At 45.5% G+C, this 24,207-nt stretch overlaps 1 protein-coding gene and 1 long non-coding RNA gene across 3 annotated transcripts in view; one reads left to right on the top strand and one right to left on the bottom strand.

Annotated features, from left to right (window-relative positions):
* Positions 1–305: 305 nt before the first annotated feature.
* The window catches only part of nfia (nuclear factor I/A), a 95,869-nt gene continuing 71,967 nt past the window's right edge, over positions 306–24,207 (bottom strand). The window contains exons 5-10 of one of the 2 annotated variants that reach the window (XM_055047591.1): positions 20,894–21,021; positions 19,187–19,309; positions 17,190–17,367; positions 16,418–16,583; positions 10,854–10,942; positions 306–4,681 (exon numbers count right to left, since the gene is read on the bottom strand). In XM_055047591.1, the coding sequence (XP_054903566.1) occupies positions 4,435–4,681; positions 10,854–10,942; positions 16,418–16,583; positions 17,190–17,367; positions 19,187–19,309; positions 20,894–21,021 (931 nt within the window). In that variant the 3' untranslated portion in view covers positions 306–4,434. Of the gene's footprint in view, positions 4,682–10,853; positions 10,943–16,417; positions 16,584–17,189; positions 17,368–19,181; positions 19,310–20,893; positions 21,022–24,207 lie in introns of both variants that reach the window. The other variant, XM_055047602.1, reaches the window with a different exon arrangement.
* Positions 12,343–13,391, top strand: LOC129371183 (uncharacterized). Its single transcript, XR_008607129.1, has 3 exons — positions 12,343–12,460; positions 13,062–13,179; positions 13,292–13,391. It is a non-coding gene; the product is annotated as an uncharacterized LOC129371183 (long non-coding RNA).

The following is a 24,207-nucleotide window of genomic DNA, read 5'->3' as shown; positions in this document are numbered from 1 at the left end:
CTGTGATCGGACCTGCTGCCCGGACCTGCTGCCCGGTTCATCAGAACTGACCCAGTTTATTCTGCACGTCCAGACCAAAGCACCATCTCTGGGTTGCTGGTCGGGTTTTTGTTTCATTTGATGCAGAAAGAGAAGTATTTATCCGTTAATGGAGACATTAAAGAGAAGATTTACTGATCATTAGAATAATTGATTCCTGGGAGGAATCGGAGCAGGAGGTCCGATCTCAGCGTCCCGTCGCTTTGCAGCGATGGAGGCGTATAGGAGGAGGAGGTGGAGAAAGAAACAGATGGGAAAGAAAAAAATCATGGTGCATAATCAAGCTGTTTATTGTTCTGCATGGAATGGTGAACAGAAAAAAAGATGCCTGGATGCATTTCTTGTCGGGCATCGTTTGGCCGGCTATGTCTCCTGCCTAACAACTAAATTCCTTCAAACGCAGAAAAATGTTGTTTTCCCTCAAAAGGACTAAATTCAGCTTCATCAACACTGAACATACAGAAACTGTAACATCCATTTACAATGGGGTTAGGGCTCACCCTGGGCTGCAGAAGAGTGTCAACATATGAAATGTTCATAAATACATAAAAAGGAAACCCAAGAAAAAAGACGGAAACTGGAAAGTTTTCAACTTACATCCAGTTTCCAGGAAAAAAACAAATCTCTGTAGAAAGTCAGAAAAATCACAACACCACAGTTTCCTCACTTAGTCGTTGTTAAAAAAGTCCTGCATTAGAAAATAGGGCAGCTTTAAAATCAATAAACTATACAGCACTCAGTCAGGCCTCCAGCCAGTAGGAGGCGCTCCCTCTGCCTTCACTACAGAACCAACTCAATGAACAAACAGCTAACAAACTCGCTGCCCACGTCACTGCTCTCTCGTTGTAGTTTCCGTGAAAACGTCTAACGCTCAGCCAGTCGGATTCAAACCAACTGATCAGATTTAATGACACTTTAAAAAATGTCCGTGCAATTTTCTAATTTCATTCCCTTCAATTGATTCGACCCGGACGCTGCTTTTCTTTATTCATCATCTCATATTTAGTGCAGGTAGTTAATGCCCAACTCACAGCCAAAGGGAAGGCAGGAACAGAACCTCGGACCCGACAGAACCGGACAGATCCGTTTCACAGAACCGTCCGCACTCTGACGGACAACAGCTTGGATTTGTTTAAGGTCGGGTTCATGAGACACACAGCGGCCCCGGAGGGCCCGGCTTCTGGCTGAAGAAAGGAAAACTAACCAGAAAAAGACGACTCAGAGTGCAAGCAGATATTGCATAATTTACATCCGATACTCGGATCTGGGAACAATCAGGGAGACAAACGGGAAGACGTGAAACCTTTTTACAGCAACAGACGGAGAAGATCTGGAAGCTGGAATCTGAAGGTCCGGATTCAGTCAAATGAGCAGCAAACAGCAGCGCCGGAAGCTGTTTCTGCTGCTCTGCCCCCTACTGGAGCCCTGTGGTAACAACAGGGAGACTCGGGAGTTCTAAAGCTGACCTGCAGGTGGAGTTGGATGTTCTGGTTCTGTCTCTGCTCCAAAGCCAGAACATCCAGCGACCAATCAGAATGCGGTTCGTCATTCCATTTATTCTCATCTGAACCAACAAGCTGCTCCGCCCACAAGCTAACAACCCCTTAGTGCCTGAATGTCCGGGTGCACAAAAACTTAGACATCATAAGTTTATGAAATATGAACATTTCAGTCACCATTAGTGTAAATTTAGCTGTGATGCTAATTAGCAACACCAGGCAGTTAAGGAATGAAACAAATTGTTCAGTCTTGCTACAGTGATAATTTCAGAGGATGTTTTTGCTCAAAAATGTTGAAATTGAGTCAAATTTTTCTTTTTGAACAACCACTGGTTTTTCATGATCATAGTGTTTTAAATACTGTAAAATTCCTTCACAGCAGTCCCATGAAATCAGTTTTACAAACTGTTTTTCAGCAACCATGTGTTTTCATCCTGCAGTGTTCCAAATAGCGCTAACTACTGAAAAATGTCTTTACGATAATGTCCTAAAAGTTTTTGTTCCCTAAATCCAGATAAAACAGATATATAAGGTTATATATTTGTGAAAATTATTTATTAATATTCATATGTAATAAAGGTTCTATTTACCTTTTTTTCGTTACAAATACATCTAAATTTTATATATCGGTTCATTTTCATTCATTAGTTGCCGAGTGTCACTAAAAAACTTCAAACACAAATTAGAAATACATTTTAGAATTTTAATCGTGTGGCCTGTTTTAATATATCATGTACAGAAAACATTAGTTTAGTTAGTCTAAAAATATATTTTTATTGCACAACCTAGCTGAGGATTCAGATTATTAACAGTTTATCGGCCTATTGCACAATTGCGCTTCCATGAACCACATGTAATTCAGCCTCCAACCACTGGGTGGTATCAGAGCCCATCTAAAATCAAGCTTAATATGAGAGGAATAAGTATCAACCAACATTTGGCTATATATACAACAAGACAGGCATGAAGCTAGTAAGCTTCACTCATTCATCAGGGGGTAAAAATGTTTTAATTGATAATTGATGTAGGTTATTATTCTAATAAAAATAAAGCAGATTTTTTTATGTCTCTTAGAGATATGTTTATTTTATAGAAAGAGCTTTGGTAGGGTTGGGGTAGGGTCAGAAACAAATTAGAGGCAAGCCTGCCAGGGGTATGAATAAATGGCTGTATGAATGAATGGCTGTAGAGCAGCTTGTGGTTTGGATCTGGAGCTGCTTGATGGAAAACGTCCAGCGAATGTTTCCATATGCAGCCATCAGAAGATTCAGCCTCAAACAAGGAGGAGACCTTCTGAACTTTCCACTAACCGCCTCCAAAACGAGTTCTTCACAACTTCCTCTTCATAAAACCAAAGTGAATCAGCCTACAGCGCCATCTGCAGGCCATGCCACCTTGATGCTGGTTTGACCACAGGTTGGACATGCTGCTAGTGTTTGTGGCGCAGAGATCAGCATCGGCTAATTTAGATACAGGACAGACAAAGGAACGTTTCGGATTTGAAGAACGGACCGGTTCTGTTGCTGCCAGGAAAACATGAGAGGAAAAGAACCGAGAACTGTAAGGAAGTGAAGAACCGACAGGAAGTCGGTTCTTCCTGTTGGGAAGTTTTACAGGATATCGTCCGTTTATCACTAACTACGTCATCTATGGAGAAAACGGCCACAAACACATGCAAAAAAAAATTACTTATTTTTTATAACTTTTTCACTTAAACTCATGTTAATGTCGGGGGTGTGCGTGCGTGCGCGTGTGTCTATAGACATTTATAGAATAAGAAAGAAAAACCAAACTAAAGAAGAGTTAAAGTCTTCATAAATAAACCACGCCCCCTGATGACGCACTCGCAGCCTATTGCCCAGCTGGAGGAAGAAGTGCTTGTGATTGGAAGGAGCCTCTGGAAAACCCAGCCAATCACATGGGAGCCCGTTGCCAGGCAGATTATCTTGCCAAACTGATTTGTTTCAAGCTTAAATTGTGATTTGGCCTCCGGAGACATTTTGTTTCCCTGACGCAGAATACATTTTAAATAAAAGAATTATTCGTTTCTATTTGAGCTGAATGAACATCAGTCCTTTGCTCAGAAACTGACCTCCGATTCAAACGTTCTCATACCAAACTACCAGATTATCAAAGAACGACGCGGTTTGGTGGTTTCTCACTGGCTTGGTGTTCCCCAAGGCTGCGTGTCGGTTTGTCGCCCAGCGTTTTAGAGTCCCAGGTCTGAGCGGACTACAAAAAAAATATACATTTAGATATATTTAATAAACCAACTAGTCAATAAAATTGCACTTTTCCTCATGATTTCACTGTTAAGTTTGAGAGGCGGGGCTCTCCCCTGACTGGCGGTGTGGCTTCGGACCCCCGGGGGTTCGGCCCGCCCTGCGTACGCTGCCTCTTCACCTGGACAGGTGGATGGATGGAAGGAGAGAATGGAGGCTAAAAGAGAGAAACCGATGAGCCATGAAGCCTCCAGAGAAACGAGTGGCTGGTGAAGCGTAGCAGCGAATCCAGACCACCTTCAGGACGTCCCACCCAGAGCCCCCACGGTTTGTCCATGCTGCTCTGCCCCCGGCTCAGCTCCTCCCTTCATTCTACTGTCTAAGTCCTGAAGAGAGCTAGGGAAGGAGGCAGCGTCCGTCCCAAGTTTGTTTCAGCTGGTGTTCTGAGCCAGGCTGCTCCTGCCTAACCCACCAGCCCCCGGCTGCAGGGATCCACTAAGGAGGAAGGGGTGGTGGCAGCTTGGAGGGCTTCAAACCACTGCAAGTTCACACGGCACAAAGTGATGGATAGGTAGGTCCTCCACAGAGGAATATCTGGGACTCAGTCTGACGACGTTCCCAGAACAGATCGCTTCCCCCATTGCTCCATTGGTCAGGGATTCAAGGAAAAAGGTTCAGGACTCAGATCCAGCACTACAGATATACGATCCAAGAGTCTGCAAGGAATTCTGGGACAAACGATTCGCTGCGTGGGAGCTCTTAATCTGCTTTAGCCATGCCGATGCTGAGTCATTGACGGTGGAGCCAGGATCTGCAGGACCAGTGACGGGGTTGACCAGGGACAGCTGGTGTTGGAGGACAGGCTGCAGCGGCTGGCCGTAGAGGGCGTCTGCGCCTCCGGAGTCCTTATCCCAGGTACCACTGTGGAGACAGACACAGGGGTCAACATCAGGGTTCCTCCAGGCCTCACCATCTCACATTTCAGACTTCCTAAGACCATTAGCAATAAAATGTAAGGCCTGTATTACAACACAAATCTACAAGAGAAAATTACACACATATATGAAGACATTGCATTCCTTGTGAAATAAACTATAGATCTGGTCACATTCTTACTTTAGTTGAAGACATTAATTATTGTTCCTTTTAATCTCTTTGCCTATTTGTCAACATTGTTGGGTCTCCATTTTCACAAGGCTCTGCTCCTTTTCCTGAGCTGTATTTCCCTCCACAGTAACATCTTTGGTTGGACTTGTTTCTCTTGAAAGCTGGACTGTACCAAGGTCACCTTGTGTTACTGATTCTGCCCTTTACCCAGTGCTTCTGGCCAAGGTGTTGATCCCTTTTGGGTGTGTTGGGTGTCAGATAATGTGGTCTGACTGACTTCATCAGGCAGTGATCTGCAGCTCCCACCGAATCAGTTCACCGCCAACATGAGGATCAGCGCCTCCAAATCTGAAGGTCCAGAAAAGGGACGAGTGCCTTCTCTGGGTCAGGGCAGTTAAGGAGCTCCAGACATCACAAGCATTTTCACAAATGATGATAACACATGGTGAGGTGATCCAGCAGGAGGAGGCCCAGAGAAAGACCAGGGCAAGCTGGGAGGAAGATGATGGATGGATAACTGGACCACTGCTAAAATCCACTGAACCACTGCCTTCAGAGTTTGTGTCACACCAAAAGCTGCTCTCAGACCAGTGGCAGCAGATGCGGCGACTGTTTCCTGGGAGCCTTCAGCATCACCAGGGGAGCTAAACTGTGACCTCTCTCAGGTGTGTTCGCAGCTTTGAGCGTCTCACTGCATGTGGCTCAACAACCTAAAGTCCTGTGAAGACGAGGCTTGAACAAAATGCTCCTAGCATCTTATGTCGGACAGGCAAATAGCAATAAATTTGGATCAAATACAGCTACCTTGTCTCTAGCTACCCTTGCTAGCAAAAGACACTAGCTAACAAGGGTGTGTTAGCTAGTGTCTACATTTGTGGCTACGGCTAGTTAGCGGTATCCACAACTGCCTCAAGAATGCAATGAAGATGTCTGTTAATGACGGAAATTAAAAAGTCCGGTGAGAAAAAATGTTTTTTCTCATGATTTTAAGGCCAACTTAAATTTTTTAAATTGATTTAAGACATTTTAAGGCCTTATTTTTAGCATCTCAGCAGACCTTGGGACAAGCAGCTAAAAGTCCGAAGAAGAACATCTGAAGAACTTCTGATCCAACATAGGGGGCGCCAAACCCTGGATGGACCATGGGAGGGTTTAGACCACCAGACCCATTCCTCTGTGTGTGTGTGTGTGTGTCTGTGTGTGTGTGTGTGTGTGTCTGTGTGTGTGTGTGTGTGTGTGTGTGTGTGTGTGTGTGTGTGTGTGTTGTCTCTGACTGGCCGGCATCGATCGCCAAATGTTCATGTTTCACCAATCTCCCCCTCATCATCCTCACTGCCTGGCCAAGTTCAAGTTCATCCTCGTCTTACATCATGTCTGGTTGCTAGGGACGACCAGACGGCCTGGGACGTGACTGCCATCGCCAAGGACCCCCCTGTAGACCTCCCCCACTTCACTACCCGTCCCATCTCATCATCCTCACTCCTCTTTCTCAGCATTCCTCTCTGGATCACTTTCTGCTCTTCATCCTGGCATGTACTTCATACACACACACACACACACACACACACACACACACACACACACACACACACACACATCTGGAGACAGACGCAGAGTTTAGGAAGCGCGTTGAAAAGAACAGGAAGTTTAATAAAACGGAGGCGGATCGCTCCTCTGCATTTCCTCTCTGTTTCCTCTCCGTTTCCTCTCTGTTTCCTCTGCGTTTCCTCTCTGTTTCCTCTCCGTTTCCTCTCTGTTTCCTCTGCGTTTCCTCTCTGTTTCCTCTGCGTTTCCTCTCTGTTTCCTCTCCGTTTCCTCTCTGTTTCCTCTCCGTTTCCTCTCCGTTTCCTCTCTGTTTCCTCTCCGTTTCCTCTCTGTTTCCTCTGCGTTTCCTCTCTGTTTCCTCTGCGTTTCCTCTCTGTTTCCTCTGCGTTTCCTCTCTGTTTCCTCTGCGTTTCCTCTCTGTTTCCTCTGCGTTTCCTCTCTGTTTCCTCTGCGTTTCCTCTCTGTTTCCTCTGCGTTTCCTCTGTGTTTCCTCTGTGTTTCCTCTCTGTTTCCTCTGCGTTTCCTCTCTGTTTCCTCTCCGTTTCCTCTCTGTTTCCTCTCTGTTTCCTCTCCGTTTCCTCTCTGTTTTCTGTCTGTTTCCTCTGCGTTTCCTCTCTGTTTCCTCTGCGTTTCCTCTCTGTTTCCTCTGCGTTTCCTCTCTGTTTCCTCTGCGTTTCCTCTCCGTTTCCTCTGCGTTTCCTCTCTGTTTCCTCTGCGTTTCCTCTGCGTTTCCTCTCTGTTTCCTCTGCGTTTCCTCTCTGTTTCCTCTGCGTTTCCTCTCCGTTTCCTCTCTGTTTCCTCTGCGTTTCCTCTCTGTTTCCTCTCCGTTTCCTCTCTGTTTTCTGTCTGTTTCCTCTGCGTTTCCTCTCTGTTTCCTCTGCGTTTCCTCTCCGTTTCCTCTCTGTTTTCTGTCTGTTTCCTCTGCGTTTCCTCTCTGTTTCCTCTGCGTTTCCTCTCTGTTTCCTCTCTGTTTCCCCTGCGTTTCTCCTCTCTGTTTCCTCTGCGTTTCCTCTGCGTTTCCTCTCTGTTTCCTCTGCGTTTCCTCTCTGTTTCCTCTGCGTTTCCTCTCCGTTTCCTCTCTGTTTCCTCTCTGTTTCCTCTCTGTTTTCTGTCTGTTTCCTCTGCGTTTCCTCTCCGTTTCCTCTCTGTTTTCTGTCTGTTTCCTCTGCGTTTCCTCTCTGTTTCCTCTGCGTTTCCTCTCTGTTTCCTCTGCGTTTCCTCTCTGTTTCCTCTCTGTTTCCCCTGCGTTTCTCCTCTCTGTTTCCTCTGCGTTTCCTCTCCGTTTCCTCTGCGTTTCCTCTCTGTTTCCTCTGCGTTTCCTCTCTGTTTCCTCTCCGTTTCCTCTCTGTTTTCTGTCTGTTTCCTCTGCGTTTCCTCTCCGTTTCCTCTCTGTTTTCTGTCTGTTTCCTCTGTGTTTCCTCTCTGTTTCCTCTCCGTTTCCTCTCTGTTTTCTGTCTGTTTCCTCTGCGTTTCCTCTCTGTTTCCTCTCCGTTTCCTCTCTGTTTTCTGTCTGTTTCCTCTGCGTTTCCTCTCTGTTTCCTCTGCGTTTCCTCTCTGTTTCCTCTCTGTTTCCCCTGCGTTTCTCCTCTCTGTTTCCTCTCCAGTGTGTTGCCACGCGGCCCTCTCTCCTGACTCGTTGTAATTCTGCTGTGCGCGCAGTGATAGAGGAGAAGACTGGAAGGTTAGTTTTTAATCAATACAACTTGCTGACACTGGGACTTTTCTGGCCCGCTCTCTCTCTCTCCCGATGTGTGTTGGTGTCTCTCGCCCCCCGCAACAGTAGCCCCCCACCGAGAAGACTGAAGATGAAACTCACCGTCCAGACCGGACCGGACCGGACCGGACCGGACAGCACGCCTCAGACTGCAGGCGCTGGGGGACATAGTGTCTCCTCCTGGAGGTCCCTGGCCCCCGGCACCGAGTCTCTCAGACCATCTGCAGGTCCAACTTCTGCTTGCAGAAGTTGGACCTGTTTGGACCGGGTTCTGGACCCTAATCCGGTCCAGAACTTTCTCTGCTCCTGATCTGAACTGGGCTGGAGTCAGGTTTAAATACAGACCAAGTGTGGACTGGAAGTGAGGAGGGAAACACCTGGATGGGGTCAGAGAGAGCCTGGAACAGAGACCAGATCCTATCCGGTCTGGACCTGGATTGGGCCGTCTCTTCTCAGTGTAGGATAATCTTCTCCTGGGTCAGTTCTGGTCCTGTTCAGGAACTTAGATGGAGTGGTCACAGAACCAATCCAATGAGCAGAGATAATCCAGAACCAGAACCAGAACCACTACTGATGGCTCTTTGTCCCTGGTTTCCCATGGTAGGAGATGGAGGGGCCGTGAATTGCGACCCCTCTGCCCCCTCCAGTGGTTCGCTCTGTCTCTCCAGAGGCTGTCGCTCGCCCACACTGAGCCACAGTTAGCAGACAGATTTAATAAACTATTAAAGTATTTTTACATTAGAAAAGAATTCTGCCTTTTGTCTGAAACCTTTGTTGGATTGATAATATCTGATAATATCGGATAACATGTGATATCGGAAAATATCTAATAATATCAGATAACATTTAATAGTGTCCCATAATATTTGATAATAACAGGTAATATCCAATATGGCATAATAGAGATTAATATCTGATAGTATCAGATATTATCCAACAATATCAGACAATATCTAATATGTGATAATACCCAACAGTATCGCATAATAAATGATAACATCACATATTATCTAATGACTGATAATATCAGATAACATCCAATAATATCCAATAATGTGAGATATTACTTGATAACATCAGATAATATCTGACAATATCACATAACATCGGATAATATCTGATATCTAATAATATCAGATAATACATAGGGCCTGTGTTAGAATGACTCTACAAAATGACACTTGGTAAAAAGTTTTGCCCATCCCACATTTGATAGAAAACAAAATCTTGGGATTTAAACAGGAAGTTTTTCCTCTCTGCAGATTTTAGATTTAAGGAATTCCTCCCAGAGAGGAAGAGGAAGAAGACTGCTTGCAGCTTCAGCCTCAGCAGCGCCTCCTAGAGGCAGAGGAGGAACAAATAAATAACCAGCTGTTTCAGTGACAAACACCTGGACCATGTTGGCCTCTCAGAGGGTGTGTGTGTGAGACAGAATCAATAAATCGACAGACTTGTTCACTGCAGGTCACTACACACACACACACACACACACACACACACACACACACACACACACACACACACACACACACACACACACACACACACACACAGCAGACCGATGGAGCATGTCTGAAATGCCAACAGAGGACTCCCAGCTTATTGTTTTCTGTATGTGCATGTGTGTGTGTGTGTGTGTGTGTGTTTGTGTGTGTGTGTGTGAGAGAGAGAGAGAGAGAGATGAGTTAAAGCACGACCAGACCAACCATTACACTCTTCATAAATCAGCTGACAAACACACCCTGACCTGGACCGCTCCCCACAGCGCGCGCACACACACACACACACACACACACACACACACACACACACACACACACACACACACACACACACACACACACACACACACACACACTCAGACAGCATGACAAGTAGATGCTGTGTTCAGTGACCAGCAGCTCTTCAGGAAATATCAGATTATTTTTCTGTTTGTATTTGAATCTGTGATTAAAACACCAGAGAGATAAAAATGTCACATGACTGATCAGCTGGCCAATCACCAAGTCACGCTCAGTTAGTCCCGCCCCTCAGCAGGGTCACATCCAGATGTAGAGACAGAACCCAACACCTGTCCGCCTGCAGACCCTCTGCTGACAGCTCCAGAACCTGCAGCAGGTCTGGAAGGTTCTGGAAGGTTCTGGAAGGTTCTGGAAGGTTCTGGAAGGTTCTGGAAGGTTTTGATGTCTCTGCCTGCTGCAGAACCTGCAGCAGGTCTGGAAGGTTCTGGAAGGTTTTGATGTCTCTGCCTGCTGCAGAACCTGCAGCAGGTCTGGAAGGTTCTGGAAGGTTCTGATGTCTCTGCCTGCAGGTTTCCAGTTCAGAGTCCTTTGAACTGATTCATGTCCAGTTTTTCAGGAGTTTGAAGCTTCGGTCTCCATATTTCCATGAAAGGATTAAAGTTCCTGAACTCTTTGGTCCCTGATGACGTCACAAAGGGAAACTTCTACAAAGATTTACTTGTTTTTCTATACTCTTTTACTGCTGAAATTTTGCTTACTTAAATTTAAACTGTGGTTCTGAAATCCAAACCCGAGAACCCGAGACGCTCAGCGCCAGCAGCAGAGCCAGGAAGCTAATCACAGTGTTAGCTTCCTGAGCTAACCATAGCTGGACTCCAGATGTTCCAGACCTGCTGCTCTTCCACAGGCAGGAGTTCTGCTCGGACCCGGTTGGACCCGTCTGGACCTGGCAGGTGTCCCAAAACCGGCCGTGGGCGGGGCTTACCTGCGGCTGCTGAGGGATGTTGAAGCTGGGGTCTCGAGGCCCAACGCTGACGAACCGCTGGGCTGGAGATGTGGTGGGGGTGGAGTATGCTGCACAGAAAGCACACACACATACACACAGGTGAGTGAGATAGGTTGTCAATAGGTATTAATTAACAAACTTTAAAAAGTGATGTAACTTTATGTGTTAATACTAAATTGATAATTTCTAAAGTTTCTTCATCAAATTGATCCTGCAGTATTACTAGCAAGATTTCTACAGCGCAATAATAAACTTTACATTTCAAACATGTTATGTTAGATAGTGCAATACGCCTCTCGACCAGTGAGAGGCAGCAGTGCAGCAATGGAATGCAGTCTGCTGAAGATAAGAAGAAGTCTTCATCTTGCGCTTTAAGTTATATATGGGACCAACATATATGGGAGTTCCGTTTTGCCATCAATGGGGCTCAACATGAAAGGACCATTGGAGAGAATGATATCCAAACCTCCTTCACCTCAGCAAACCGAATACAAAGTGTTGGAACGACATAATGAGATGAAGGAAGAAGTCAAAAGGAAAGTTGGGATAAGCCAAACCCGACAACCAAATATTATAATGCCCGGAGGAGAGGTGTACAGTTCCGGTCGGGAGATTTGGTCTGGGTAAGGTCTCATCCTCTTTCCAAGCCATAGATAGTTTTTTTCTCAAGCTAGCGCCAAAGTGGTCAGGACCAGCTATAGAGAGGAAACAGTTAGGCCTAGTAAACTATCAGCTTCAGTGGAAGGACCAGCCCAAAGGAACAGACACAATTAATGTGGTTAACTTGAAGCCCTATTTTGGAGTTCAATCTCCCATGCCTCCGGCTGGGGGGGGGGGGGATTGTAACATAACCACTATGTTTTGTTTTTCTCAGCAAATATAATAAATGTTAAAAATGCCAAGCTGTCTAGTGGAACAGTTGTGGATTTCATTATAAATAAAAACAAGAAAAAAATGTCGAAGTTCCACTGTTAAAAAAACTGATGTTGGGTAAATCATGTTTGGGCCAGGTGTGTGGAAATTAGAGATAAAAAGGGGCGTGTGCGCCGGAAGGCGCGGCGCAATCTGTAAGAAAGACGCTCATGTGTCGATCTGTGCAGCGGGAGTTTTGGCCTTATCCTTAGTGTTTTGTTTAATCCAAAGAAAAGCAACAAAAAGATAAAACATGGATTAAGGTTCGTCCCAGCGCCACAGATCGGGCCCGGAAGCCTGGACCGGAGGGTGCACCGAGGGAACGCCGCCCGGTGCAGAAGGACGACGACAGTCCATGGAGGAAACCACCGGGGGGGAAAAGGGACGCTCCCGGTGAGATCTGGACTTTATTTTCTTTTGGGGTTTTTTGGGTGGTACACAGGAAAAATAGGAGAGTAATTTTTTCGGAGTTAACATTATTTCATCAAAAGAGTCAAATTTATACATTAGAGAGTGAAATCATTTCAGTTGGTCAATAGAATCGGAGTAAAAAATAGAGGAAATTATATCGGAGTAAAACAAGACCACGCCCACTGAAGTTCCTTAAGTTTCGTTTCTTCCGCCATCTTGTCATCCCGCAGTGGAAACGGAGGCGACGGTTAGCTATGTGCCAGGTAAGTCCCCAAACGGGTTTTAGATATATTTTACGTGGGATTTATATATATATATTATATATATATATATATATATATATATATATATATATATATATATATATATAAGACTAAAGGTGTGTAAGGTGCTGCTGTATGGTTGTGGGGGAAGGAGGGATGCAGCGAGGAATTAACATGGTTGGCTAACTAGTTAGCATGTGTACTTCAGCTATCTTAATTTAGCAGTTTACAGCAATGTAAGCAGAAAAACATCAGTGCTGTCCAATGCTTCGTCCATTATTTTATTTTCACAAGTCGAGGCTGTCGCTATTTTTAAGCTGAGAGACTGAGCTGTACTGTCGGAGCTAGCTCTGCTAGCATGTGGAGTCAGTATTCCGCCCAGAAAAAAGCGCGAGAAGGCTATGCTAGTAACTTCTCTTTAAATTACTAGCATAGTATTATTTTAGTGAATCCTAGGGTTGCAGCTCGTAGAGCAACGATAAAATAATAAAAAAAAAAAAAAACAGAATTCAAGTTGTGCTTTATATGCAAATTGTGTAAGTTGTCACGGTTGTCTTTGTTTTGACAACTTTAAAAACATTTGTCATTCACCTACTTTTAGGAGCATTATTACAATGCAGAAGATGGAAGTGGGTATTTGGCTTGGAGACTGAAGTTTGTACAGAGGGAAGCTTCTAATGGACAAAAAAATGTCCCCAGACTGTCACAAACCCAAACAGGTATATGGATTTATATTGTACACATTTCATCCTGCAACCAAACTGCACAATAAGTTCCCAAGCCTTATTTATGAATCCTAACATGGAGTCTCACATATATATGTTTTTTTAGGGGGACCAACAACTGATAAGAGAGACTGTTTGAGAGAAGAAGACTATCTTCTGACAGATCGCTTGTGTTCATAACAGTCTCTTCATCAGCTGTGTGCTTCATCAGTGCAATCACTGATGAGTGCAATCACTGATGAAGCACACAGCTGATGAAGAGACTGTTATGAGGAACATGAAACAGACTTTCAACTCTCGTCAGAAGATGATTCATGACCCAGCAAAGTCATCTAGTATCTTTTTGGACTTCCCAAGATTCCTGGACATAGGAGGATTGGTATGTTTATTTTCACTTCAGTTTAACCAACAAAGTTTAAATAAGAAAACTTAACAAAATGATTTTTAAAACCTTCACTTCATCTATTCTCCAGGTTGAGCAAGATTTTATGTTGATGTTTGGGGAAGCCATCTCTGCAAAGTTCCCTGAGAAGTGGCCCACTGTCTACAAGCATAAAATCCTCAAACAAAGCCGCAGTCTCACACAGTCTGATGACCTTCAGAACCTCCTTTACAATGCTGAAGGCACAACAGAAGTGGAAAATGGTAAGTTGCAATTACTTATAAAGAAAGTGTTTTATGTAACAGAATTTTATTTGAATTGGTTCAATATAAGTGCACCTCCTCCTGCTGTTAGTTAGATTTGGTAAGCTTTCTCTGGAAGTATTAACATGGTTGCAAATAAGAAGTTTTGGTAACATGTTTCTTTAACTTTTTCTTCTAGGATGGGACAGTGACATGTCATCCATTTTGATCCTGGTGTACCTCCTGCCACAGTCACCTCCTGGATACAAGAGACCAGGGAATACTCTCAGTCAGACAAGCCAGTGAACATCTTGTGAAGTTTGTCAAGGTAAGGTTAGAGTAAAGGAAACATTTATGAAATTGGTCTTCAATTTCATTTCAAGTGACATTTAAGATATCCTGAAAAGTAATTTGCCTTATCTATTAGAACCCTGTCTTCTTTGAAACCTAAGACTAATAATGTTTTATTCTGTTTTTGCCACAGACAAGAACCAGCATCAAGGAGCACCTTGAAGGCATCGCAGAGAGCTGTCAACCATACCTGCTTGCAGTGAGGACTCAGAGGAGCGTGATTTGATGAGCTTTTTAAAGCTCACTTTATGTTTGGCACTTCATTTGATCGTGATCTGGTCAATGTGTACAAGAGACGGACCTCATGTTATTTATGTAGAAGAGCTTTACTGTTCCAGAGCTTTTCATTTCGAGGTGTCATACAGTCATGAAGACGCAAATGTTTAAATTGTTCCATGCTGTTTTCTGTGAACAATAAAAAATGGCTGTCCAAATTCTGATTTCTGGTCTATGCATTGTACTCTTACAAACAGCTGTGTGTTATAGCTGTAAAACAATTGCTTCGTCAGTGAAATATTTACATTTGGTACTACTTTAGAATTTAATTAAATGTTTAACTGCACAATATGGAATAAAATGAAATTAGGACTAAAATTTTATACTATATGGAATAAAATGTTATTCTATTTTATGTAAAATTCATTTTTAATTAGATTAAAATTTATCTCTACTTAGAATAGAATGCAATGCTTTTTGGAGTAAATTATATTCTACTTGGAGTTAAAATACGGTAGAGTATTTTTTCTTTTAAACAACTTGGAGTAAATTCTTTTGGCATTGATTAAAATTTTTGCACTAAATTGTGTTGATTTTAATCTGTAATTTCAACTCTTCCATGAGAGTAAATTTTACTCTATTTAGACTGGGACCAAATGTTGTCTTTTTTAGAGTAAAATTTTTTTCAAATTGTGTAAAATTTACTCTGGAAATTTTACTGTGTACCACTCTTCTTTTTTCTCATCTTTTTTGGGGTTCTTTTTTGACGTTTTGGATTTTTCTTGGGGAAGAAGACGGGGATTAATACGGAGCGACGCTTCCAGGTCGTGGTTAGATTTGGATGTATGGGACTCCTTTATGGACAAAAATATAAAAAAGCAACAGGACTTTTGGGATTTTCTATTTTTTAAGTGTGGTTTGTGAATCAGCCTGACAAGGCAAATCAGACTCTTGATATTTTGGGGGGTTTTGATGTTGATTTAGGTTGATTAACTATTCAAATTTTGGGTTTCTGAATAAATTATTTCTGGTGCAAACCTTTAATTTCATACTGAGTGGGTGAACATTTGTTTTTTATCAAACTGATTCTGGTAACACTTTTAACCTTTACCTGGAACAAGATCCCCCTTGTGTGTTTCTTTGTGAGTTCTGCTTTAATCAAGCCAAATATTACAACAGGAAGTAGAAGTAAGTCACCCAACAGAAAAATGATGTATGCTTCTGATTAATTTGAGATTTTCTTTGAGAATTAAACACTGACTATATTTCTATTTCTAGGAAAATTTAGCTTTCAGCAGTCTAAGTTAACACTAGCTTGCTATAACTTAATGTTAGTTAAATGTGTCAACCTCTCACTGGAAGGTTAGATTTAATCTTAAATGTATTTTAAGGGCAGATAGAGCTTTGCCCTCAAATCTAGCAAATTCTAAGCTTCCATATGAGTCAAATTTACCCCCTGTGTGTTTCCTTGAGAAACTTGGCTGATGACATGGTTCTTATGTCCTTTGCTAACTTTAGCCATACGACGACTCGTTTTAGCCGAATGACACTTGGTGGGGGACAAAGACAGCTAATGAAGACTTGCTGCATCTTCATTAGATATTAGCTTTCTAATAGCATGCTAATGAAGATGTAGCAGGTCTTCATTAGCATGCTATTAGAAAGCTAATGAAGACTTGCTGCATCTTCTCTAGATATTAGCTTTCTAATAGCATGCTAATGAAGATGTAGCAGGTCTTCATTAGCATGCTATTAGAAAGCTAATGAAGACTTACTGCATCTTCTTTAGATATTAGCTTTCTAATAGCATGCTAATGAAGATTCAGCAAGTCTTCATTAGCTTTTGACAGAGTAATAAAACTTAATGACATCTAGAACTAGATGTTCCCCTTCACCTCAGGTAAGAGTTAATATTAAAGACACCATCATCAGCGTCTCAGGTCTAACAGCTAATGGACCAGAACCAGCTGACAATCAGAACCAGGATCTTTATGGTCGGACTTGTGTTCTAGTTGCGGCCCGGTGGGCTCGTGTTACTCACTGGGGGAAGAGGGGGCGTTGCTGCCTCCCTCTGTGGATGAGGTGGGGGGGGGCTTGGTGTCGACGGGCAGCGGGACGGGCCGGGCCATCGGAGGGGGAGGTGGGGGGGGCAGCATGGGCGTCGGCAGGAACGGGTTGTGGACCTTCGTCTGGGAGCTGCTGCTGGCCTGAGGAAGAGGAGGGACAGGAGTCAGAGAACGGACCGGAACCAGAACCATGAGAGCGGTGACAGTTTCAGCATCACTGATTTTTCTTGCTAAGTGATTTACCACAAACATTCTTTGATTTGATTTATTATCATAATTCTATTGAATATTTGCAGAACCTGACCAGATCCAGCTGAGCAAACATCGGGACCGGCGCCAGTCTGTTCCCTAAGAGACTGTCCAGAAAACTGGGAACTTTGGGAACAGGAGGTTCTGGTCCAGTCTGACTTCAGCTCTGCTTGTTTCCTACAGGCCTGAACCGAGGTCAAGTGAGCAGAGACGTGTGTGTGTGTGTGTGTGTGTGTGTGTGTGTGTGTGTGTGTGTGTGTGTGTGTGTGTGTGTGCGGGTGTGTGTGTGTGTGCGTGTGTGTGTGTGTGCGTGCGTGTGTGTGTGTGTGTATTGAATGGATGTCTAGACGCAGATATATCAGCTATCAGCCTGAAACCACACACTGTATCATTTTCTGCCAACACACTGACTCGCCTCCACACACAGTGTGTGTGTGTGTGTGTGTGTGTGTGTGTGTGTGTGTGTGTGTGTGTGTGTGTGTGTGTGTGCGCGCTTACGTTGAGGAGGCCCACCTGTCCGGCCTGCTGGGCGGAGTCAGGACACACCAGCTGGACGAACTCCTTGAGCGTCTCCTGTGGGTGGTAGCGGATGGCCGGGTGGGAGAAGTAGGAGGCGGGCTGCTGCAGGATGGGGGAGGAGGAGAAGTGGAGGCCGGAGGGGGGGCGTGGGGGCTGGCTGTGGGCACAGGGGTGACAGGTTAGTGGGAGTGGAGAGGAAGACGGGTCAACATGCAAATCCAACAGACAGACACGGCGGAGCAGATGGACCAATGGGAGTGCAGCATTAAGCCCCGCCCATAGCAACTGTCAGTCAAAACGTTCCTCCATTTATCTGCTTTACACCTCCACCTGCTCCTCCTCTGCTCTAATTAAGACCCCGATTGGTCTAACAAGGCCTGAATGCTCGTTAGTGGCTGTGGCTCGTTAGAGCTGCTGAGCTATGAAACTCAGAGCAGGAGAAGGGGAGGAGCTTAGAGTGATGGGAGAGAGAGGGAGCGATGGACGGACGGAGAGGTAGAGCTGCTGCACTAATTCACTTAAAGTCGTCTGTGATTTATCACTCTGACAATCCACAGTGTGTGTGTTTACAGTAATCACTGAATGGATGGGAGAGCGCGCACACACACACACACACACACACACACACACACACACACACACACACACACAGAGTGGACAGACCACAGTGTGTTTCAGAGATGATTCATCTCTGAAACACATGACGTCCATCTGACCAATCAGATGACTCCTCTCAGAAACCTGATGAACCGGGTCTGAGCCGGGTCGGAACCAGACTGTTTTCTTTCATCTGAATTCTTCCTCAGAGTTGAATTTCTTTCTGTTTTGCTTGTGAAATCTAACCAACATGAAAGAATCCAGAAGAACCCAGCAGCTGAGCTTCAGGAGGTTCTGGTCGGTGTCAGAGATCCCGGCTCCTGTTTCTGATCCAGAAACCTGCAGCAGAACCAGGAACTGGGTCACCATGGTTACAATCAGCTCAGCCTCAATCAGCGCAAAGCTCCAGGTAGCTCCACCTGAACCTCCACCTGAACCTTGTTACCCTGGAGAAAGGAGGAACTGATAAACAGGAAGAAGAAGAAGAAGATTTGACGTTCTGCTGAGAAACTTGAGTAGGAAGATGAGGTTGGATGGTTGGATGTTTCCTGCTTCCACAGGAACTTTAATCAGACTATGAGCTCCTTTCATCAACAACCAATCAAGTCAAAACAGGAGGAGGCTGGAGCTTAACAGTGGGAGGGGCTAACCGGGCACAGTGGGAGGGGCTAACCGGGCACAGTGGGAGGGGCTAACCGGGCACAGTGGGAGGGGCTAACCGGGCACAGTGGGAGGGGCTAACCGGGCACAGTGGGAGGGGCTAACCGGCACAGTGGGAGGGGCTAACAGGGCACAGTGGGAGGGGCTAACCGGGCACAGTGGGAGGGGCTAACCGGGCACAGTGGGAGGGGCTAACCGGGCACAGTGGGAGGGGCTAACAGGGCACAGTGGGAGGGGCTAACCGGGCACAGTGGGAGGGGCTAACCGGGCACAGTGGGAGGGGCTAACCGGGCACAGTGGGAGGGGCTAACCGGGCACAGTGGGAGGGGCTAACAGGGCACAGTGGGAGGGGCTAACCGGGCACAGTGGGAGGGGCTAACCGGGCACAGTGGGAGGGCTAACAGGGCACAGTGGGAGGGGCTAACCGGGCACAGTGGGAGGGGCTAACCGGGCACAGTGGGAGGGGCTAACCGGGCACAGTGGGAGGGGCTAACCGGGCACAGTGGGAGGGGCTAACCGGGCACAGTGGGAGGGGCTAACCGGGCACAGTGGGAGGGGCTAACAGGGCACAGTGGGAGGGGCTAACAGGGCACAGTGGGAGGGGCTAACCGGGCACAGTGGGAGGGGCTAACAGGGCACAGTGGGAGGGGCTAAGTCCAAACCACAACCCAACAGGTGAGGAGGGGGAGTAAAGGGTTGTGGACAGGTTCTGGCCTCACCTGGAGGCCCGGTAATGACGGGCCGGTGATAGAGGGGGGCGGCCGTTCTGGGGCAGGAGGAAGAGGAGGAAGAGGAGCTGCACCTCTCTGAGCGCTTCAGAGAGCAGATGGAGGCCGGCAATCCTGGCAAGAACCATGAGGAAGATGAGGTGCATGGGGGCGTGGTCAACTGTGATGACATCACTGATGACGTCATTAAACTGCCACACAATGCAGGAGGCATGAGACAGCTGGAGGGGGCGGGGCTTGTAGTGACAACAGGAAGTAGGAGTGAGGAAGAGTCCAGAAGGTCTGGTTACCCTGATCATCCATCCATTCATCCATTCATCCATCCATCTATTCATCCATTCATCCATCCATCTATTCATCCATCCATCTATTCATCCTTTCATCCATCCAGTTTGTGTTTCTCATCATTTCTGAACAGAAACTAAAAACAGAAAATTAAACATTTGATTGATTTATAAATCGAGTCATATTTTGTTTTTGTTTTTTTATCGATCAGTGGATCGCTGCAGCGCGGTGCAGCACACAGACACTGTTAGACCTCAGAACCGGGCTGAACCGGCCCAGCTCCACCGGATCTGGGTGTTTTCCACAGGAGAGCCAGGTAAAGGTGACAGGTGTTAAAGGAAACATTCACACCTCAACACACACACTCCTCCAAACACACCGACCAATAAACAGCCACCATGATGTCATCGGCATGCTGACAGGTGAGCACAGGTGGGTGGGGGTCCAGCAGACGACACAGAGACAAACCATCCACATCTATCTGTCCATCATCAGAGGGGAGGAGACGGGGTCACACACACGGAGACGGAGGAAACGCCGTGTTGTCGTCTTTACCTTGTCGAGAGATGAACGAGCTAGTTAGAGAGCCGCGTAGCTTATATCCAGCTTCCACCGCGAGACGCAAACAAACGGGAAGAAGAAGAAGAGAAAGCAGCATGAAAACAGAAGATGGAGGAACCTGGACACCTTCAACATGGCTGACATTATCAACGTGCTTTTATTCTTCTTTCTTCTGTGATGTTTGGAAAGTTTTTATTTCAAAATTATTATTTCACTGTTAATTATATGTAAAAGCGGCCATTTAAATAAATTATAACATAAAAATATGTTGAAAATCCTTTTTATTTTATGCAATAAAATATTAGAATTAAATCTATAAAAACAAATGTTTTTAAATATAATTTGGTAGTTTATTAAAATCTCAAAGAGTGACAGTAGAGGGTCAAACAGGAGACTAACATGTTTCCCGTCTGACCTCTGACCTGCAGAAAGATCAAGATGGCTGCACCTCTCCGAGCCGGGGTAATGACTGCACGCACGCACACACACACTCACACACACACACACTCACACACACACACACACACTCACACACACACTCACACACACACACACACACACACACACACAGCTACACACACACTCACACACTCACACACACACACACACACACACACACACACTCACACACACACACACACACTCACACACACACACACACACACACACACACGTACACACACACGTACACACACACACACACACACACACACAGCTACAAGCCCCGCCCCCAGCAGCACCGCTGGCCCTGCAGCAGCTTCAGGTTGCGGCTGATGATGATGATGATGATGATGTTAGTGGGTTAGATGGCTTGTTATTGAAGCAACTGGGGTTGCCGTGGCAACAACATACCTGGCTCCACGTCATGCCAGCTGCCGGCCTGGCCGCCGTTGCCCGGAGACCGACCCGGACCCGGGTAATAGGACTCCTCGCCCGGACTGTCAACGTCCTCCTCCATGCACTTTATTCTCTTGGCAGAGCTGCACACAGAGCAACCGGCAGCACAACCGACAAACCCGTCACCAACAGAATCAACAACAGAACCAGCAGACCCATTGCTGCACCTGTTGCACATTAACATCCATCTGCACCAGAACCTTTCTGTTCCTGGGTCAGAACTCCCTGGATCTGACCTTGACTGAAGGCCAAAACAGCCTTTACTATCTGTTTCTCTCAGGTTAGTGCACTGCCGTGCTGCACAAGGCAGTGCACTAACATTAGCACTAGCATCATCATTTCACTGCCTCCCACTAGTGCACCGCCTAGAGCAATGATTCCCAAAGATTTTCTTCTGGGCCCCCCTATGGATTACAATAAGCCCTCACATAAGAAAACAACATCAATTGGCACACAATTCATTCAACCATAAACCTTTACACACATTTTATTTTCAAACTCCACTTAAGTTTATTTCACACTTCTGGTTACAATAATAAAAAAACAAACTACAAACCATCTTTACAGTGAAACACTTTTTTGTAACTGTTTTTATTTTTACATCCATGCCGCTTCCTGTACCTGTCCCTGCAACGGCATTGCACCCCCCCATGGGGCACGCCCCACACTTTGGGAACCACTGGCCTAGAACAAGGCAGTGCATTAGCATTAGCCTTTTCCCTAAAAAGAGCTTTTATCCATTTTGTTATTTATTAGCCATGGTTAGTATTCAGACTGAAAGAAGTAAATATAAGACAACATGCTAGTGATGCTCCACATGCTTTGAGTACTTTGAAGCCTATTTTAGCATTGATCAGATTTATATCATCAATCGGCTGGGTTCCAACCAATGGACACACTTTGGGAGGCCCCTTTTAAACTTATTCAGAAATTTTCTAGTTATTATTATTGTTGTTGTTATTACCAAATTATTATGCAAATTGGATTTAAGTGTCATAAAGATACATTTTCATGTTGTGCTATTAAATGTATAGATGGTTTTGTGCTTGATCACTTTAGCTCAATCAAAGTAAATCTACTTCAGAAGGATGTTCCACATTATTCAGCAGGCCGCAGGATTCTGGTACTGTGAAGAGATTTGTGGCTGATTGAGAACAAAGATGGTTTACGGATAAAGACTAAAGAGAAAAGTTTCTGTTTGATTCCTGGAATCGAGATCAGCTGCTGAAATGACCTTAAAGCAGCAAACAGTTAATAGAGCTGCTGGAGACTCAAGGTGGAGGATCCACAGGGGCCCCCAACCTGCAACTGGGCCCCCAATCTGCTACTGGGCCCCAACCTGCTACTGGGCCCCCAACCTGCTACTGGGCCCCAACCTGCTACTGGGCCCCAACCTGCTACTGGGCCCCAACCTGCTACTGGGCCCCCAACCTGCAACTGGGCCCCCAATCTGCTACTGGGCCCCAACCTGCTACTGGCCCCCAACCTGCTACTGGGCCCCAACCTGCTACTGGGCCCCAACCTGCTACTTGGCCCCAACCTGCTACTGGGCCCCCAACCTGCTACTGAACCCCCAACCTGCTACTGGGCCCCAACCTGCTACTGGGCCCCCAACCTGCAACTGGGCCCCAACCTGCTACTTGGCCCCAACCTGCTACTGGGCCCCAACCTGCTACTTGGCCCCAACCTGCAACTGGGCCCCCAATCTGCTACTGGGCCCCAACCTGCTACTGGGCCCCAACCTGCTACTGGCCCCCAACCTGCTACTGGGCCCCCAATCTGCTACTTGGCCCCAACCTGCTACTGGGCCCCCAACCTGCTACTGGGCCCCAACCTGCTACTGGGCCCCAACCTGCTACTGGGCCCCAACCTGCTACTGGGCCCCCAACCTGCTACTGGGCCCTAACCCACTATTGGGCTCCAACCAGATCACAAGCAGAAACGGTGGCACTGGGCCCAGCCAGACATAAAGATTCATGTCCGGCTGGGCATCTGAGAAAATATCACTTGCATAATCATTTGGAAAACTGTGTAAAACAAACAAGAAAAGAAGGCATTTCAGTACTGAAATTGTTCTACAGCTCAAAATAACTGCCGCTTCCTACTGCCATTAATGCAGCTCAAACCCCCGCGCGCGTCCCGATCCCATGAGTCGGCATTTAAGAACTACAGTGATGGAGGAACTCTGACTTACTACAGAGGCCTGAGCATTTAGAAATATCGGAATAGCATCTTGACAGAGCACTTAATACATACAAGATGGCAGAAGAACAAAGGAAATAAGTACCAAATGTCTCATGAAACCTGATACTCTTAACTGACAACCGCAATGGACTGTCAAAATAAGAGCATCACATACCCTACATGATAAAATCCTTCATATTTTTCACAACAGGTAAATGCTGTTTTGGTCATTATATGGCTGGTTTAATCCAACCACAATTACAAATGGGATTATTGTGGCCCTTTAAAATGAAGCTTACTGAAAACTTCAGAATAATAGCCTCAATATTCCTCTCAGGTTGGTGCACCATCTTAGGCAGTGCACTAATATTAGCCTTTACCAAAAAATAAGCATTTAGCTATTTCTTCCTCCCAGGTTAGTTCCCTGCCTTGCACAATATTCCTCCACTAGAGTGAGAAATGGAGTGGATTTCTGACCCATTGGGGCTGAAATTGTTTCTAACTCACCCTAATAACCACAAATATCACCCTATTGGTCTGGAAGTCGGTCATGACATCGCACCGAGTGTTGGCTTCCATAAAATCTTTTCGAAATTTCTCTAGGGCTTGTGGTTTTCTGTCAAGGTGCTTCAGCGCGAACTGGTGTCAGAGAGTAAACCCAGGCTCCCAGAAATTAATTTTCAAAATTTTGTCAAAACTTTCAGAGCTCAGAGCACACCATCTCTCTCTCATCCGTACTATTTCTGTAAGTTGATACAGATATGAATTAAAGTACCATTGGAGATGAGAAATAGCCCAACCATTGTTAACATGGGATTAGTGTGGCCCTTTCACACGAAGATTCCTGAATTTCAAAATAAAAGCCTTAATATTCCTCTCACATTGGTGCACTGCCTTAGGTGGTGCACTAATATTAGTCCCTTCATCAAAATAAGCATTTGAGCTACTTTTTTCTCTCAAGTTATTTCACTGCCTTGGAATAACATTAGCATTAGCATAAACATTAGCACTGCCCTGCACTAGAATGACTCATTATTTTAATCAATCAATCAATCAATCAATCAATCAATCAATCAATCAATCAA

Source organism: Poeciliopsis prolifica, unplaced genomic scaffold (assembly GCF_027474105.1).
Source record: "Poeciliopsis prolifica strain line A6 unplaced genomic scaffold, Auburn_PproV2 SCAFFOLD002, whole genome shotgun sequence".
NCBI lineage: Eukaryota > Metazoa > Chordata > Actinopteri > Cyprinodontiformes > Poeciliidae > Poeciliopsis > Poeciliopsis prolifica.
This window is presented reverse-complemented; position numbering and strand designations above follow the sequence as displayed.